General features: G+C 32.9%; 1 protein-coding gene across 1 annotated transcript; it reads left to right on the top strand.

The window, feature by feature from the left end:
- The first annotated feature begins 11,947 nt into the window (after positions 1-11,947).
- Positions 11,948-17,894, top strand: LOC108573744 (protein spinster). The gene is made up of 9 exons (XM_017936221.1): positions 11,948-12,421; positions 12,662-12,858; positions 13,019-13,170; positions 13,269-13,472; positions 13,569-13,703; positions 13,793-14,054; positions 14,121-14,219; positions 14,311-14,530; positions 17,508-17,894. The coding sequence occupies exons 1-9, from the start codon at positions 12,214-12,216 to the stop codon at positions 17,585-17,587; spliced, it is 1,557 nt and encodes a 518-aa protein (XP_017791710.1). The 5' UTR covers positions 11,948-12,213; the 3' UTR covers positions 17,588-17,894.
- The last annotated feature ends 1,180 nt before the right edge of the window (positions 17,895-19,074 follow it).

The following is a 19,074-nucleotide window of genomic DNA, read 5'->3' as shown; positions in this document are numbered from 1 at the left end:
GATTCTTTATTTTTCATTATTGTTAATATTATTATTATTATTATTATTATTATCGTTGTAATTATTGTTCGTTTCGTTTGAACGACGTGTGAAGCACGTTTTGTTTTCGAACGAACGCGGAAATGGAAAAATTCGAAGGGTATTTCAAAGACTCTAGGTATACACAACGTAATATAGGAACCAGTTCGTTCAGTTTTCTTTTTCTCTCGTTTCTTCGTATTCGCGAGAGGGAGACTATACTTTGCTAACTTCCATCGCGTTCACCGATGCTCGTCTTTCTAGTACAATTTAAAAAAAAAAAAAAAGAACGCCGGCTCGTTTCCGTTAGCCGCGCCATTTTATCTTCGTTGTTTGTTCGTATAATTTTATCAATTCGTAATCAATCTCAAATTGTGCATTGATATTGAAATCTATATGTATATATACGCTCGTTTTAACACGATGACATTACTTGAGATTAAGAAATTCGTCGAGTGAAGGAAAAAGCTGCGAGAAATAAAGGCAGGAAAAAAAATATAGAGGGAGAGGAGAAGAGTGAATTGAGAGGTTATTTTTTGCGGAAAATCGCGCGAAATTAGAATGAGAAAAAAAGAGAGAGGGAAAAGGAACAGAAGATCACGAGATCAGACCAATTATATCGTACATGTTTATCGTTACCGTTGACGGTGTTACGTTTTCTTTTGTTTTCGTCACATACTAACACACACACACACACTCAGAGACACACGTGTACACACGTCGAGAGGACATATAGAATCGCGCGTATTTCCGAACCAAAGACGGTGTCGTATCTCCAATCGTGTTTATCGAATTTCAATCGACCTGTGCAGCTTAGAGTTCTCTCTTCGTTGGAGAACGCGTCGCTTCAATAATCCACTATCGTCGTCACGAGGACTGTATAGATTAGCTTACAGGATATTTCCTTTATTCTTCTTATCTTCTCCTTTTTTAAATACCTCCTTCTACGTACTTAGCGGAGAATCTGTTTTCCCTTGTTTTCTTCGAACCGGTTTTTGGCTGGCAGCGAAAACGGCGCAACAACAGTATCTCAACGAATTTCGGAAAAAAAAAGAAACGTCGGATTTCGTGGACGCGTTAAAGGAAAGGAGAGAAAAACAAGTATTATTCGATGTCACTGTGCTCGATCGAACGCAAGAATCTAGCAGAGATATACATATACATCGTTAAGAGTCGTTTAATCGATTCGAGTGGATATCAGTGGAGGATTTTGTTAGGGGTTAATCGAACGGAGGACGATTCGTCGTGAAACACACTTAAAATAGAGAAAATTAAAAAGCGAGGTGAAAAATGTGAAACGAGAAGAAGTGAAAAGAATAGGAGAGAATGAAGGTCGCGAGTCGAAAGAAAGCTTGCACGAACAAACGACCGTGAGCGTACATAGGATAGAAAGTAATTGCCGTCCAAATAGGTTCCTTCTTTTAGGTCAAAATTGTCAAATCCGAAAATGGTTTCTCGGCCGTACAGTTACAATCGGCACGCGCACTTTTCCGGAAAAACCGTAGTGGAGCGCCGAATAATGCTACCAGTGAAAGGAACATGGCGGTTGGTGAACGCCTGCATATCGTATACTGTACGTTCAAAATAAGAATAACCTCGCTCTCGGACCGATTCTCGTCCGTTCTGCGCGTAGACAGAGAGCGTAGCAGCAGGGGGTAAGACGGAGAAAAACGTAGGCGGTTAAGTGGGGGTTTCTAGCCCTGCTTTAGGAAACGAGGTTATTCTTATTTCGAACGAAGAGTAGTGTTGTACGTATTTATATGCCGGGCGATTTCAGGAAAAAGAAAAAAACAGAACGCTTAGTTATTATTTTTGGTCGTTGAAAATTAAACGAGTTCATATATTTTTTCTTTTTAATTTGAATTGGAAAAGAATTTTTGTGAAAAATTGTTCGACGAATATCTTTTTGTATATTTTTAACGACGAAAAATGTGATGAAACGTTAGGTTTTTAATTGGCCACCGTATACATTAGAGAACGTGTTTCGAACGTTGAAACTTTTATTCGAATTGAACGCAACAGCGATAGCGATGTTTTTAGCGTGTCACGAGGGTAGCAACTATCCTTATGTTCTTGCGATTGTTCTTTCCTTTTATATATACTTCGAGATGTGTATCCAAGATGCACGGTGTCGTGGAATTTTTTGACATGTTTAGACGAAGTTTTTAACAGATCGATCTTCAATGGTACAACCGACTAAGTAGTATTATTCGGCACGAGTCAGACGAAATTTTGATTTCTCTTGTGTCCGTAAAAGGGGGAGGGATGGGAAAGTATTGTCTGAGATAATATACGAGCAACATCCATAAAAGGAAGAAAATAATAAACCAAAAAAAAAATTTTAAAAACGATTTTACCGTTATGCCTTTGAATGGAGAGAAATGTAGCGAGTTCAGGAAAAAAGAAAGAAAGAAAGAAATCGACGCTGAATCCTTTTTCTTTTCGCGAGGGGTGCCGTAAGCAGAGAGAATTTTGGCGGGAATTCAAAATACAGGCACTACGTGGGTAAATCACAGTACAAGGTTTAACAATTGTGCCATCTGAAATGCCAAATATTCTCTGGTACTTTTATCTTAAAGTAAAAAATTCGAAGAAAAAGAAAAACGTAAAAAAAAAAGAAAAGAAACATAGAAGAAAGAATGACGAAGGGGAAGGATTTTTTTTTGTTTTTGTTTGTTAAGAAGAAATGGACATTTAACGCGCAAGAGAGAGAGAGAGAGAGAGAGAGAGTGAGAGAGAGAGACGTTTAAACGCGGAGGGGGAACGGTAAAGAGAACGAGAACTTATAAAGATTCGTAACGGAAGCTTTACAGACTTAAAGATACCTCAGGTTTATTTCATACGGAAAACGACGGTGGGCGATTTTGATCGAAGAAGCGAAACGTGTGCATGTCCGGATGAAGAAAAGGTGAGACAACCACCAACCCCTAGCCACCAACCGTCTAATTTCATCGACGCCCCGGTTGTTCGATGTATCAGCCACCGGCTGTCTCATTGGTCGTCCTTCTCGCTTCGATCAAGATGGCCAACCGATAGGCACTGAAACTATATTTCATACGTATCTTCTTGCGAAGTAAACGTCAATATTACTTAGTCGAATTCGTTGCATCGAGTCGAAGACTCGCTCGTTATTATTGTAAAATATATGTAATCGCATTTAATAGGTCGCCTGAAAACGTTCAAACGCCGGGGACAAATCTAGGCCCGATAATTTTCTGCCGACTATCCTCCAACGACAATATAGATAATTAAAGAAAAGAAAAACGTCGTCGTTCTTGCGTCTACAGTGTTGCCAGAACGAACAAAAAAAAATAATCGATCGATCGAACCGTTGCGACCGTTAGATTTTCTTCACGCGATACGATAAATCTCACCCACGGAGTGTGTCGATGTGCATGTATCGTTAGAAAAAACTCGCCGCGCAACGACCACCCGAAACGGCCGCGCGCAAAAGTTTGCCCGCCGAAGTTGGCAACACTGTACGGCCGCGATAGCCGAGCATAGTCCGCGCGCGTATTAACCGAACATTCGATCGATTCGACAAGCGAGCCAATTAGGGGCGATCAAAATCCTATATTGAACGACACCAGAGAGACAGCGATCGCCCCGGATAATCAATCCAGGGCTCCGTGTCCCAGCACGATCGCCGAGATTCGGAAGGGAATAAAAAAAAAAAGAAAGAAAGAAAAAAGATAAACAACACGTCGCTGATAAATTAAATGGCCGGGACTATCATACCAAAACGATCTCATATCGATTTAATGAAATGCAATTTTTGATCGTGCGGTCGACCGGGGGCGCCGTTCATACACACCAAACAGACAGCTAGACAAATATACACACACATGCATACATACATGTCACACTTCGTATACATACGCATACATGTACACAGACGCGCGCGCACGCCGGGTCTCAAGCGGCGAGACATCTTCGTAAAAGCGACGAAATTCATTGCATGTACCTGTTTATAAAATCGTCGCGAACCGATGCGACCGACGCGGGCAGAAGGCGAGGCGTAATTTATAAATTGATGTCGAATCAATTAGAGGCGGAATCCTTTTGCCGCTGGTCGCTTATTAATTTTTATTGATTATTATTATTATTATCATCGTCATCATCATTATCATCATTCTTGAATGGAAAGAAAAAAAGAAGTTATTAATTATTAGTGTCATTAACAGTGTAACAGGTTTTCGTGATTGTTTGAAAAAGAAAAGTACGAAAGAAAAGAAAAAAAAAAAGATGGATGGAAAATGATACACGAGACCCTTATTATCAATGGCGTTGTAGGGGACTTGTTAGTATTACGCAATACTCCGCGGCGCATCAATATGCGCTATCGATGGATCGCGGTTATCGAGCTATCGAAGACATATTGAGCTGACCAGAAGATCCGGCCGGCTTGCACACACCGTGCAACCAGCGACTCTTGTCAAATCTTTTTATCCGTATATCGCTGCAGACGCTTCTATTTATCGAGAATTTAGGAAAAAAAAAGGAAATAAAAAAAGAAAGGGAAACGCAAACGTAGGTTAAATATAGAGAAACTGCTGTGGTTATGTCACATTACATGACACTCGAATTATTCGAACGTATATAATAATATCGACTAAAAAATGAATTATAATAGAAGAAGAGAAGCGTTGAGGTTACATTTGAGTGTAAATTTTATCGTCGGACTCCCTATAGTAATAAACCTGTCTAAAAAAAGCCGTATCAACTTGTTAATTCATCTTGTCGGTACGACATTGTTTGTTTACGTCATTTAAGTTCTTGATTTCTTTCGTTCGTTGACATACACATAAATATTTGCCAGCGCACGATACGTACGTACGTTCACACACTATGGACAAAGACGGAAAAACAAAATTATCAGGTTTGTTTAAATAAATCGCGATATGCGTATGTTTATGCATCGAGAGCGTAAGTAAAAAAAGATAAAAAGGGGGGGAAAATCGTATAGTATAATTTATCAAACTACCATGTATATTTATGACATGGAGAAATTAGGTTATAGTGTTTATCGTTCCAAATTTTTAATCGTGTTTGAAATTTTTTTCTCTTATTCACTTATATACTTTTAACGAGTAATGAATAAGTAATAAATTTAGTGATAAATTAAGAAACATAAAATGATACGTATAATTTAATAATACACGAATTATTGTGCTATTAGGTTTTAATAATCAACGCATATAATTTTGCAATACGTGAGGTATTGACAAATTTTATTTCTAATCAATACTTTATCCTCTATATATTTTTATTTATTAGATAATTTACTTTTTTTTTTCTATATCGGCAATAAAAGGGACGGTGTATCTAAATGCGTAGTGTATGTATTATTACATTTAATATTCAATTGTGATAGTAATGTAGATAATTTAGTGGTTAGAATATCGTTGACTTTTCTTTCGACTGACAAAGGTCTTTCAATCGTGTACTGCATAATATTTATTTCGTTGCTCAAAAAGTATACGTATCTGTATATACATATATATCATTTATCAGGATGATAAAAGGTACGAGTTTACGTGTAGGGGGAATTTTTGTCGTTGAATGCGTAGACGTATTAATATTCGTGCCATAATGGGACATAATCGCAGCTTCGGATATTCACCCGCCCAAATAAAACTTTTCGAACCACTTTGTGGAAATCTTGTTCGAAATTGAAAGGCGTCGACCCTTGATCGATCGAATTTCTAAAACGATTCTGTCCTACGACCATTCTATATCCTAAGCACGATCGATATGTACGATGTTAGGCTAGTATTAATGAATACACTAGAACAAAAAAAAAAACATTAAGACCTGTAAAGTTCTTCTCGAAGAAATGATTTAACTCCATGAATTTTTCATTTTTACTAGCTATTACTAGCGAATTTATTAAAAATTTATGTATATATACATATATACTTTACTCGACTAATATTGTAAAACTTAAATAAAATTTGAGGTTATTTTATTGTACGTTACATATTGTACAAACAAATGATAAAAGAGAAAAAAAGAGGGAAGCATAATGAAAAGTGCTTAACGATGAAAGACAGCTTCGATGAATTTTCTACGAGCACAAACTACACAGATTCGAACAGGTCAATATCAGAGAGTACAGTGCCCCTAATCGATCAATGACAGTCCATTGAAGTTTCATTAGTTTGTGCTTGCTGAAAATGGTGCTCTTAATTACTTGTCGCGAGTATATTTAATATTCCGTCGAACGCGTCACAATATTGTAGGAATGTTAGGTTGATTAGCGCAATTAACAATAAACTCCATTTAACTAAAAATATATATATATTTAAACAGTGTAAAAATTGAATACTCTCTAAAATAGCTATTATTCTTTCTCTGTCTCTCTCTTTCTCTATGACACTTTTTCTTAATCTGTTTCCGTACAACTAATCTCACACTTGTTTCACTCTTTTATCATACACACTGTATACACACACATTATTCGTGTCTTCCACGTAAGAATTCACATATAACCGAACACTTAACCGAAACATCCGCCCAGTCCTTTTCATTCGGTTCCAAACACTCTTTGTTCGCACCTAACGATTCAGAGTCTTTTACCCATACAATGTCGCTGTTAATATACACACCTACACTATTGTAAAAACGTGTTATTAACGAAATTTTGAACACCATCTTCCTACTGACGGTAAAAAGTTTTTGACACGTAGTGCAGTATCGATAAAGTAGTTACATTAACTATTAGCAATATCGTTATATTTAAAGAGAGAAATTAGGAAGTGGTGCAACGAAATTTCGGATATTATTAGTATTGTAAGTAAGAATCTGCAGTGTGATATGGATCGAGATATAATGCTTAGAAGAGAAAAACATAATCATTGGTGTAGATCGAATATTTCTCGCCGCATGCACCACGTAATCGATGGTAATGAGAATACGATTATGTCGCTGGTAGCACTGATGACGTATACACGGTAATCCTTCAGAAATGGCAAACTTCACTGTTTCATTTACCGTTGAAGACATGAGAAATGTTCGAAGTGAAAGTTCAGTAATTTTTTTGGAATAAATAACAATTGATTTTTAAGGAATAATCAGGATTATTGACGTTTTTTATTTTTAAGAAGAGTATACTACATAGAATGAAAATTTCTTTAAAAACAAATTCATTAATTATTATGAATTTTGACAAATTAAAAATTTAGTATTTTAAAATAAATATATTTCGATACAAAAGTGAGTATTAAAAAGAACCAATTTGAATTATAATGAATTTTGACAAATTAAAAATTTAGTATTTTAAAATAAATATATTTCGATACAAAAGTGAGTATTAAAAAGAACCAATTTGAATATTCATTGTAGTTTAATTATTTTGAACGACTTCTGTCGATCCTGTATCAATAGAGCAACCACCTAATAATTCCAGCTTAACCGCTATCTTCCAAATATATTATTCATGACTGTCTCGCTTTCCATTTCAGAGTCTGTGTTCGTGCGACGTTCGACTTTCTTCTGATTCAGACACTAAGGACTAAAATCTTCTTTCCTTACTGAGTATTCTTACGTATATGTAATTGTGATTCAATTCAGGTCAAGTCTCTTGTTGTGATCCATGAAAATTTTACTAAAACATACTTATATTAATCGCTCTACATATTTCTTGTCCGGTTTCCAACAAAAATTTTTTTAATAAGAGTATTAACTAGATAAAAAATTATGTATACTTTGGTAAAGTATTAAATATATAACATCGTGTCATAATATTATGTTGCTCAGGCAGAAGCTGCCACTTGTTACAAATTCAATCGTCTCATCTGCTTCTCCCTTTAACGTTACAGTGACATCCTCTATCCATCTCCATCCAGTGGGTTAGGTAACAAGAGTGCCGTTATTCTTCCCCAATAATAAAAAATTGAGTACCTTTTTAGTTACAGCAATTCCTCTAAAATGTAATTTTAGAGCGAAATATATCGATTTTATTATAGTTAATATATAATTTAAATTATTGACTTATACATTTTTTCATATCTACAGCGTTAAAGAAAATAATTTCAAATTGTTTCTGATGTGCTACCGTATATGTATACGTTATGTTGTTTCAGAATGTATGATGTTTTGAAAGGTGTTATTTGAGAACCTTTTATCCGCGTTCTTCGTGCGTCGAAGACCAAAAAGAAAACTTGGTTCGTTCCAAGGAAACATATTATTTGAGTGCACGTCACTGACGTGTTACTAATTAGATAATAAATTGCGGCGAGTTTCATTTGTTTTATTAAGTAATGAATATTAAGATACGTGACATCGACGCGCGCCACGCATTACGAAGACTTCTTTTACGCAAAGACTGTTTTATCTTCGCGCTGTGTCCACGGGATTGTTTTTGTCCCGACGTTGCACACGCGGGATTAGATAATAAAGCATATCAGGATCGGATTATCGGGTATCGAAAACTGGGCGTATGCGCAAAACTCTCGAAACGGACGATTGTCACTGTAGCAACATTATGCTCGTTCGAAACGATCGAGACCGCGTTTCCATGGTGAATTTCACGATTTTCATTAAATACCGAAGAAACATCGATCCGATACTGAATGCTCATATAACTCGATTCGATCCGACACATTCGTTGTGATCAGCTGAGCGGATCGTAGATAACAACGTAGAAAGTACATTGTCGAAAATGACTTGTGCGCTCACGTTCTCCTTTTTGAGAGTCACTGCTCGCTGACATACCGACACCCATGGTTTTTGTCAAAATATTCGAGACGACTGTATATGCATATACATATATGTATGTATATACATATATGTATATGTATAGAGAGAGAAAGGTGGCGTACACGATCGTCGTAACGACGATTTTTTGAATACCACTATCAATACTATTGTACAAATATTTAACGCGAAGCCATTTTTAAGAAATTTTCTCTACACACGGTTGTCCAATTAGAAGAAGAAAAAAAAAGAAGATAATTCGTGAATTGTTCGAACAGCGAGATACGGATGTAACGTAATATATTTGTTGCAATAACGAATTATCATCGCTACAAAAGTCGACCAATCGAACGACACAAGGGTTAAAACCCGTATTTGCAATACATTAATAGCAATAGGTGTCCTGTGTTTTTATACGCGCCCTCTTTTCGATGCGTGTCAACAAAGTCTAGCACAAAGGACGGAGGGAGAACAGTGGAGCAGTGGCGTCGCTAAATCGCATCGCGCGAAACGGCCTTTCATGCTCGCTGGAACACCTACGGCATGCATTGTTCGACGAATCGTTTTTGTCGCCCGGGCTAAAGCACAGATTGCACCGTGTGTCTCCGTCGATAATATTGCGCTGTCGGCGAATTGTAAGACAGCGGAACGTCGCGAACGCGTCCGTTCCGATAATGCAATATTTTTCTTGCAGTAACAGGCCTAACCCTAAATCACAGAATAATTTGCGCGCGCACGCACTGGAAAACATCAGGCAGAAGACGTTTTTTTTTTCGATTATTTTTGCAATTACCGCGAAACGTGTGGTTATCGAGGCAATCGCGAGCATAGAAAGCGAGTTACATTTCATACATTCGGTGACTTAATCGTTAACGTCGTCATTACCTCTATTCAGTAACCATTCATTCGTGGGCCTGCGTATAATGGGGACGGTCGTTCCGTTATTTTGCAGATTCACGTGTATTTATTGGAGGCACACGCACGCGTTACGCAATAGTGATGTAATATCACCACCAGATGGATGAAGAAAATTGTCAAATACTTGAACGTCAGCCATAATGTATTCCAATTTGTAATACTTTTTATTACCGACATACGTTATGTAATAATTACATGTTACCAGTTTCGTATTGAATTGAACGGACAAACGGGGAAATCGCCGCTGTTGTCCGTCTTTCACTTGCTCGCTCGCTTCCTTTCGCTATCTTCGTTTTCATTGACATTTCGAACATACAATTATGTGACAGGGTATAATCAAACTTCTAATTACAATTTAGCGACACGCGATACTGTAGACACGCAGTACTGCGAAGTTCGATTTTTTCGACCATTGTTCGTAAAGTATTAGATGGCGTGTTTAATCGATTTTACAATCGAACGTCATGTTTGATACTTCGGCTACGTTAACGAAATTGATCCTCGTTAATCGATCGCAATGATTATATATTTCGTGTTTCTTCAGTTTGTGACCCACTTTGTAAAAAAAACTGATAAAAAAGGACGTTACTTAGATACAATTATTCCAACACCGAAAAAAAAAAAATTCAACTGTCAAACCAACCGATTGGTTGTAAGGACTGTACCACTAAATCTTAATGCGTATGTAGAAAACGTATCGACATAGATTATCTCGCAAATGAAACGATTGTAAGAACCGGCATAGGTGCGTTAAAAGTGCGCTTCATCTTAAACGCGAAATCTATATTTAAAACTGTATTTATATTGTATCAAACATAATGCAGTGAAGACAGTGAAAATATATTTGCAACATAGATATAAGTACAGTACAAGAAAATTAAAAAAAAAAAGAAGGAATTAAGACGTTGTAAGGTTCAAGAGATGAATCTACTGTGTACTATAAAAAACATAAATATTTTACGACAAATAAGAAATCTCAAGCTATCCATACGCTAGCCGAATATTGTATAAGCTTTTTGAGATCATTGTTATTATATATAAAAATCAATATAAATGGTAGAAAGTAGTTGATCGATCGACGACGACGACGTTAAAAAATATATACATAGATATACCTATGTAAGTATTGTGTTACATAGAATATATGTTATTATGAATTCTTCTGCATTATTGTTTTAAACCATTTATACCTTCTGCTCATTGAATAATATTAACTTCTAAGGCAGTAACAATCATTAAGTTATCTCATCTAGATGAAGAATAACAATCATTTATTATGCCTGTAAATGATACAATTAATGAGATATGTGATTGAAATAGCTTGCTTCATCTAAATATATTTTTACCTAAAGAATTAAACAACTGCTATCAATGAATCACATTTAAGGAAATATGTTTCTTCATGATAACTGTGCTTGTCACAGGTGGAAAATTAAATGTGATTCATGATAATTACAGTATTGTATACTTGTATATAATAATTGTATTTTAAAAGTAAAAGTTAATTAGGAAGGTATCTTTTAAAATAAAGGCTACATTCTTGCTTTGAAGAGAAATAGTTTTTATTCTTGTCATTTATGTAGTACTTTTATTTTACATTATACACAAATTTATACATTTGTTGTACACTCCAGCACAAATATTTAAAAAATTTCAATCTATGCACTTATGAAATACTTTAATCTCGGTTTACCTTACAAATATATAAATCTTGAAATATGCCACAATTTCAGTGTCTCTATTCAATGTACACTTACAAATAATGTATTATAATTAAATACGTAACTTTAAACATAGTTTGCATTCAAATTTATAACAATAAACTAGAAATTTTGTGAGTGATTTTTTATCGAGCACACAAAATGACAATCGCTGTTACATGTGGAAATGCACATCACTGCATTAGAAAGTGAAGTTGCAGGTTAGTAAACATTAACATCTTAAAAACTCTATTAACACACTTGTTTTTCACATATGGAACGAATATTAAATTACACATTAACATCAAAAGTCATATGGTCCATCAAATATTATGTAATAATAACGATAATATTTCAGTGTCACCAGTCTGTCATATAAGTATTTAAAAATATTCCTACATTTTTATTTATTGGAAGATAAACTATGCGTAAATCAAAATTATCTCATTAGGCAGAGGTATTGCAAATTATAAAGATTTGTGTAATACGCTTCTGTACTATGTTCAATAAAATATGGAATATTGTCGAGTAATCGTAACTAGTATTGAAATGTTGGCTTTCAACGGTTGTCGAACTTGCATATACATGACGTATACACAATGCATGATGCTGTGACGTTGTCATGTAAGTGATATCCACTTATAGAATATGATTTAAACATACACTTTACATATTATCGTGGTCCGGTTTCAAAGTTGAATTGCAGAAATATATCGGCATGCTGGTGATATTAGTGCAGTGTGTGAAAATATGTTGTATCGAAGAGTGGTGTACGTTTAAAGGTTATGCCATGATACAAGACGGTTAAAATATTTTGATAAAAAGAACGAATTCGTGTCAATGTAAATAACAATTGGCACCGATACGAAGTTTTCAAGTCATGGCCGATGAGGGAATTATTACAAATGCATCGACGTACGAATATCATATGGTGAACGCAGAAAACGCTCAAAACACTTCTAAAGAGCAACGAATAAACGGCAAAATGCTTTCCGATATGAGATTAGTTAGCAAAAGTGACTGGCTTGCAGTGGGAGTGTTGTGTTTCGTAAATCTCATAAACTATATGGACCGTTTTACAATTGCTGGTGTGCAGTATTTCATTTGAATATCGTAGATTGCGGATGTTTATCCGATTATAACATGAAAATGTTAGGATCTCTTGAAATATGTAAACAATAACATTAATCTCATGTAGTTTACATATTTTGATATGTTATAATTGCATACACATTAGCAGTTTAGTCGTAAAGATGTTTCATGCTGTAAAATTTTTGTATTAAATTGAATTAATGAAGATTTGTAAAGTTTGTGTGTAACTGTTGCAGGAGTGTTGACAGACATAAAAAATGATTTTAACATGAGAAATGATCAGTCTGGGTTACTTCAGACTGCATTTATATTAAGTTACATGGTGTTTGCACCATTGTTTGGGTACTTAGGAGATCGTTATAACAGGAAAATTTTAATGAGTTGTGGTGTATTTTTGTGGTGTTTGACAACATTTATTGGCTCGTTCATGAAGGCAGGTTTACAATTTATAATTTATAATCATTGGGCAGTTTTAGGATGTACAGTGCTAATACATTAGGAATTTATTGTAGTTTTTAATTAAATGACAAAGTACATTAGTTATATTTCATAGAATAAATATTTTTATAATTTATGAAATAAACTTATTTCAGACATTTAACACGTTTCTCTTATTCAGAGCTCTTGTTGGAATAGGTGAAGCTAGTTACTCCACAATTGCTCCAACAATAATAAGTGACTTATTTGTTAAAGATATGCGTTCTAAAATGCTTGCAATGTTCTATTTTGCAATACCAGTTGGAAGGTAAATTAAAATTTTATGAATATTAATGTTGCATTAAGTCTTAATTTCAACATAAGAAGTAATTTTAATATAAACTTAAAGATATATTTAATTTATAGTGGCTTAGGATATATAACAGGTGGTGAGACATCAAGAGCCACTGGTGCATGGCAATGGGGTTTACGTATTACTCCATTATTAGGCATAGTAGCAATTATTTTATTACTTACAGTAGTAAGAGATCCTATTAGGGGAGAAAGAGAAGGTGGTGTTTACTTAACAAATACTAAATGGTCAAATGATGTCAAAGCATTATTAAAAAAGTAAATATTAAAGTAAATATTGATAAAATAAATGAATGTAATAGTACCTGTGTATTTATGGTTGTGTACATTGCACATTACTTCTATATTTTCTAGTCCAAGTTTTATGCTCTCAACTGCTGGATTCACATGTGTAGCATTTGTTACTGGTGCATTAGCTTGGTGGGCTCCAACATTTTTACAATTAGGATTTGCATTACATTCTAATGCACATAAAGTTGATGCAGATGAGTATGTTTCTTTTGGGTCTTTTATTTATGTAACATTAGCTACTTCATTCACACAAATTTTGACTGTTGTGACTATTTCAAATATTTCAGTGTAGCATACAAATTTGGATTAATAGGAATGGCAGCTGGTTTAATAGGTGTACCACTGGGTTCATACTTGGCTCAGAAGTTAAGAGTACGATGGAAACGAGCTGATCCTTTAATATGTGCTGCAGGACTTCTGATTAGTGTACCACTATTATTCTTTGCAACTATAACTGCCAATACAAATTCTGTGTTATGTTACACATTAATATTTTTTGGACAGTTATCATTAAATGTAAATTGGTCTATTGTAGCAGATATATTGTTGGTACGTTTGTTGCAAGTTTTCAATCTTTTACAACTGCAGATGTTTTCTCACATTAAAATGTTATAGTATGTAGTAATACCCACAAGGAGGTCTACTGCAGAAGCTTTCCAGATACTAATTGCCCATGCTTTTGGAGATGCAGGAAGTCCTTACCTTATTGGTTTGGTAAATATCCGCATATATTTACTGAAGAATATATTCATGAATAATCATATTTTATTGGTTAATTTTTAACCAATATATTAATTGATTTTAGTTATCAGAAGGACTGAAAACGGTTCTTCTTCCAAACTTGAGTATAGGTAGTGGAACGAATCAGGTGCCACACGAAATTAGCGATACTTTCCTGGAATTTCGTAGCTTGCAATATGCGTTGTTTTTAACGATGTTTGTGGAGGTCATTGGAAGCCTGTTTTTCTTCTTAACAGCATTATATATAGAAAAAGACAAAGCTCTAGTCGATCTCATGATCGCAGGTAAGTGAAACAGTGTGCAAGTATATGAAAAAAAATTGTTTTTGTCTTGGCATTCTTTTTTTGCATGTTTGTATGAAAATCGCTACTAATCAGCTTAACGTTTGATGTATATGTACGTATACATAAGTTGGTACAAGTTTTATAATTTTTTTGACAAGTTTTTCATTGCCTTGTATTGGGAGAACTTTTTGTAAGAATACTGAAGATATTTTCTACAAGGAAATAACGCATTATCGCTTGTAGTGTATTAGCCACTAGATGTACAAGTTATTGACCAAATAATTTACTAATTGTTAATGATTTTTTAATATCATGTCATAAGATTAAAACTATTTTTGTTACCCATTTATTATCTATATTCGATAGAGGAAAACGTTGCATATAATTAATTTCTATTAAAAACTGTCTCAGATAGTTATATTAATCTTTTAGATTGTGAATAAACAGGAAAATAAAGTAATAATTTTGATGTAATTAAAATATTATTATTTTTGCACAGTGCATGAATTGTTCTCAAGTTTGGAGTTAAATGGACATATTTTGAAACAAAAAGTAAGGAAATGTTACAACTCAATTTTTTTAACACGTTAAGCGCCAAAAGTTTTTTAATAAAGACAATATAATTATAAAACTTGTTGTACACCTTATCTAATAAAAGAATTTAGGAGCATTTTATTTAGGTAATAACAAAAATATTTCCTTCAATAGAAAGTGTATTTTGTAATAAATGAAGGGGTAATCATACAAAGTTGTCCCTTTGTTTTCCCGTTTTTCTTTTAGCAATTAAAGGCGCTTAACTTGTTAAATTTGACATTTTCACAATTTAATTGATCCTTTGATGATTTGAATTTTTTAGTGAAACATAACATGTTAATAAATCTTTCTTCTCAATTCATGTTTGCATAAAGTATTAATTTAAAGATAATTTTTAGAAAAGTGACAGCTTTGTTATATAACTGATAAAAAAGCACATTTTCCTCTTTAGTCTATTTAGTTACCAATATTATGGCACTTAATGTGTTAAAAAAATGTTAGTACCATCTATATAATGTCAGTAGTCAGTTAAACAAACATAGAAAAATGATATGTTTGAAAGGTATGTAGCTGGATTAAAAACATTTTAAATGCTGTGAAAAGGGTTTACTATTAAGATTAAGCTTCAGTTAAGTTTTAAGCTTCATTTCTAAAATATTTTATCACTCGTTAATGTAAATTTATACCTTCGTTTCTTTATTTTGTTTTATAATATAGTTCGAAAAACGAAGTTTAAATTATATATGTAAATAGTAAGCCCTATGTTGGAAAAATTACATTTTTTATGCAGTGTTATACAGTATTTTACATGGCCTAATGTGGAATCTATGTAAAGTTAATTTTGTGTAATATGCATCCATCTTTCTTGCAGACAAGTATGTAGATTCTATGAATAATGGGCAAGCTGAATCAACGCATTTATAAAACGCATCACTGGGCCTTCCCTGATAGTGTGCTGTAAACCTGGTATATAATTTATTTTCATGATTTCATTTTTTTTTTTCATTTCAAGCGATAATCAGTTTAATACTTCCGAAAATTGTTATAAAATTTAAAATAAAGATTTGAAGTTATCAAAAATATTTATTTATTATATGTAATTGGAAAATAGACAATGGGAGGATTTTCCGCTATTCAAAGATTGAATAGCGCCATTATTTGAAAAAAAATTGCTTAATTTAAATGTCTCAAATTTTGTAAGTTTTATAAGTATCCTGTTTTTGTATCAAAATTAATAATTTTCAATACTATATTTTGGATTTTTTTTAATTAATATCATTGATGAAATAAAAAAAATATTGAACAATTAAATTGATTATCGAATTACATATTCTTTCATTTATATTAATTTCAGTTGATCATATTTCTCTTACATTTTTCATTTATTCTGCTTAATTTTATTCCAACAAGAACTCCATTCCTAATTACCCATTTTTATCTTGGTTTTATTATTGGTTTTCTTATTTGATTTTTATGCTTTACCAATGGTTAAAGTATTCATGAGTTTCATATTATAGTTTGTGTGTTACACAAAAGCTGATGAAGCTTGCCTACTAAAAAAGGTCCTTCTGCAGCATATTGCACAAATACAATATGTATAAGTATGCCTTGGACTTTTGCATGACAAATGCATGTAAGGTGCTATAGTCAACAATACTGTTATTATAATGCAATAAAAAACACTAACACCTACTACTATTATTAGATTATAATATATCGCTTTTTTTTATGTTCTTAATTCTCAAAATCATACAGCAAATTTTATAATGAGCAGTAATAAATGCACGTACCGCTACTAGAAGAGGTATAAAAAGAGTTGTAATTTAACAGAATTTACAATATATTTTAAGCTCTAGGATAAGAATTTAAAATAACAGAACATCAAATATTAGTATCAAAAATGTCTGAATTCCAAATTTCTTCTATTAATTATATTATATATGTTTTTAAATTTCTAATCCAAAATTAAAACACCATATATGGTCTTAAGTTCTATCTCAATACGTATCTATGCTTGAAATCTGCTTAACGTTCGATCGAATTTACGGCTTGCCCTATACCTCCCCCTAACAGTAGTATATGTTTGAATTCAGTTGCTTTCACTTAATTAATTATTTAACAAAATTACATAAGTAATCAGTGGTTGTTGAATATTAAATATATTTATGGACACTAGAATAGATTGCAACATCTATTTTTATTATACAATATGATTTTGGAAGAGAGCAACATTTTTCTGTATATTTGCCACACAAGTATTACAGTACATATATTTTAAGAATTATGTTTCAAGGGAATAACAAATAATGCTGTCTTCAAACACATGTAAATAATGCAAAAAATATGGTTCTATCAATCTTAAAAGAAAAAATATTCTGCATTTTATGCTACATGGAGTAAACAAAATGTATTAATACATATTCACAAATGTATTTTGTTTCAGGTCCAAATACTTCAGATTCGACGTATATATGTAACGATGAAGTTGAAAATGAAACACAAGAAGATATGCACGAATCATGATGGGAAATATCATAGACATTGTTTGATTAATTACAATTTATTAATTACAAGTAAATTATGCAAAACGTTGATGCGTAGATATCACCCCAACGAATATTAACTAATTATGCGTAAGCGACTATTTCGATTCTGAATGAGCAATTATTATGTCGTAATACGACTGACACAATGATAAAATGTTCTGTGAATGCAGAACGTATATAACAAAGAACAGTTTTAAAGGTTTTGTTAGTTTGTAATTATCCTCAGAAATGTAGTTCTGTTAATAATGTACAGAAATATTGAGCTTGACGGGGATTACATTTCGCTCGGCTAAAGGTTATTTAATACACGTATGTATTATAGTAATCTATATTATATTTTTATACTAAGTTTCTTCTGATAGAAAACACGTTATCCTTATGTGGTATGTAAAATAAATATTTACCGGAAGCGTCTTGTAACAGGCTTGAAATTTTGTTATTAAACATTTAGGTACTTACTAAACCTAATAACTGTCTTTACTAATGCTCATCATTTCGCGATTTACGTGCCTTGGGTGTTAAACGAAATAGTACAACCTTTTTCGATTTAAACAGAGACATAGAAAAAAGCATGCCCAAAATATTGAATAATATTTAATTAGTATAGTTCATTAAACTTTAAATGAACAAAATGTGAAATTATTGAAAAAATAGTTATTAAATTATTAAAAAGAAATAAAATTACTTTTCTATTTAAATATATTTTTTATAAAAAAAAATAGAAAAATCAGAGTACCATAACTCTGTAATTAAAAAAATAAATAAAGCAATACTTTCTGTTAGATAAGAAACTATTTATTTCTATCTGTGTGTGAAATTTTAAGTAAATAACACTTTTAAGTTCTTCTTTTTATTCATTATATATTTATCTGTGTATTCAATGTAATTTTTTAAACATTTTTTATATTTGTTTTGATTTTAAATGTATAACAAAATATCTATTTCTAAATATATTCCCGTGTGATTTTTATTTATAAATCCCGTTGAATTATCATTTAAGAAGAGATTTATGAAAGAATTTGTTATATCGAAGAATGTTCTTTTACAGTATCAAATTTTACTTCAGAATTTTTTTCTAGCATTAACCTTTCTCGAAGTATGGCCCAAAATTATATTTAAAAATATTTTACCTAACGATTATTACCTGTTTCGAATTAATTATTTCCTTCGTGCTAATTTCATTTTGAATAATGCAACACGATTAGAGTTCAAAAGCAGTTGCATCACATTCCTTTAGACCGATCCTATCTCGAAAACAATATCAATGTTGTTGACAGTGTTAATATTTGGCAAAGATAAGTTATTCGTCGAGAGGTACTCTAGACAATGCAAAATATGCATAAACAGTGCGTGAAACTCCGTTGCGAACGCACTGTCTGAGTGTTTCGAATTCTTCGTAAAAAAGAACAACAAATTTTTTCCAAGTGTAAACTCTAACCAAAGAATGAAAGTAAGATTGGCGGG

The sequence above is a fragment of the Habropoda laboriosa genome, unplaced genomic scaffold (assembly GCF_001263275.1).
Source record: "Habropoda laboriosa isolate 0110345459 unplaced genomic scaffold, ASM126327v1 scaffold126, whole genome shotgun sequence".
Lineage (NCBI taxonomy): Eukaryota > Metazoa > Arthropoda > Insecta > Hymenoptera > Apidae > Habropoda > Habropoda laboriosa.
Note: the sequence above shows the minus strand (reverse complement) of the source record. Positions and strands in the feature narration are given on the sequence as shown.

Excerpts from the sequence above, each read along its gene's own strand:
- LOC108573744 (XM_017936221.1), top strand. The coding sequence starts at position 12,214 with ATGGCCGATGAGGGAATTATTACAAATGCATCGACGTACGAATATCAT. Across the intron at positions 12,422-12,661 it reads GGACCGTTTTACAATTGCTG|GAGTGTTGACAGACATAAAA; the intron begins GTGTGCAGTATT and ends TAACTGTTGCAG. Across the intron at positions 14,220-14,310 it reads GTCCTTACCTTATTGGTTTG|TTATCAGAAGGACTGAAAAC; the intron begins GTAAATATCCGC and ends AATTGATTTTAG.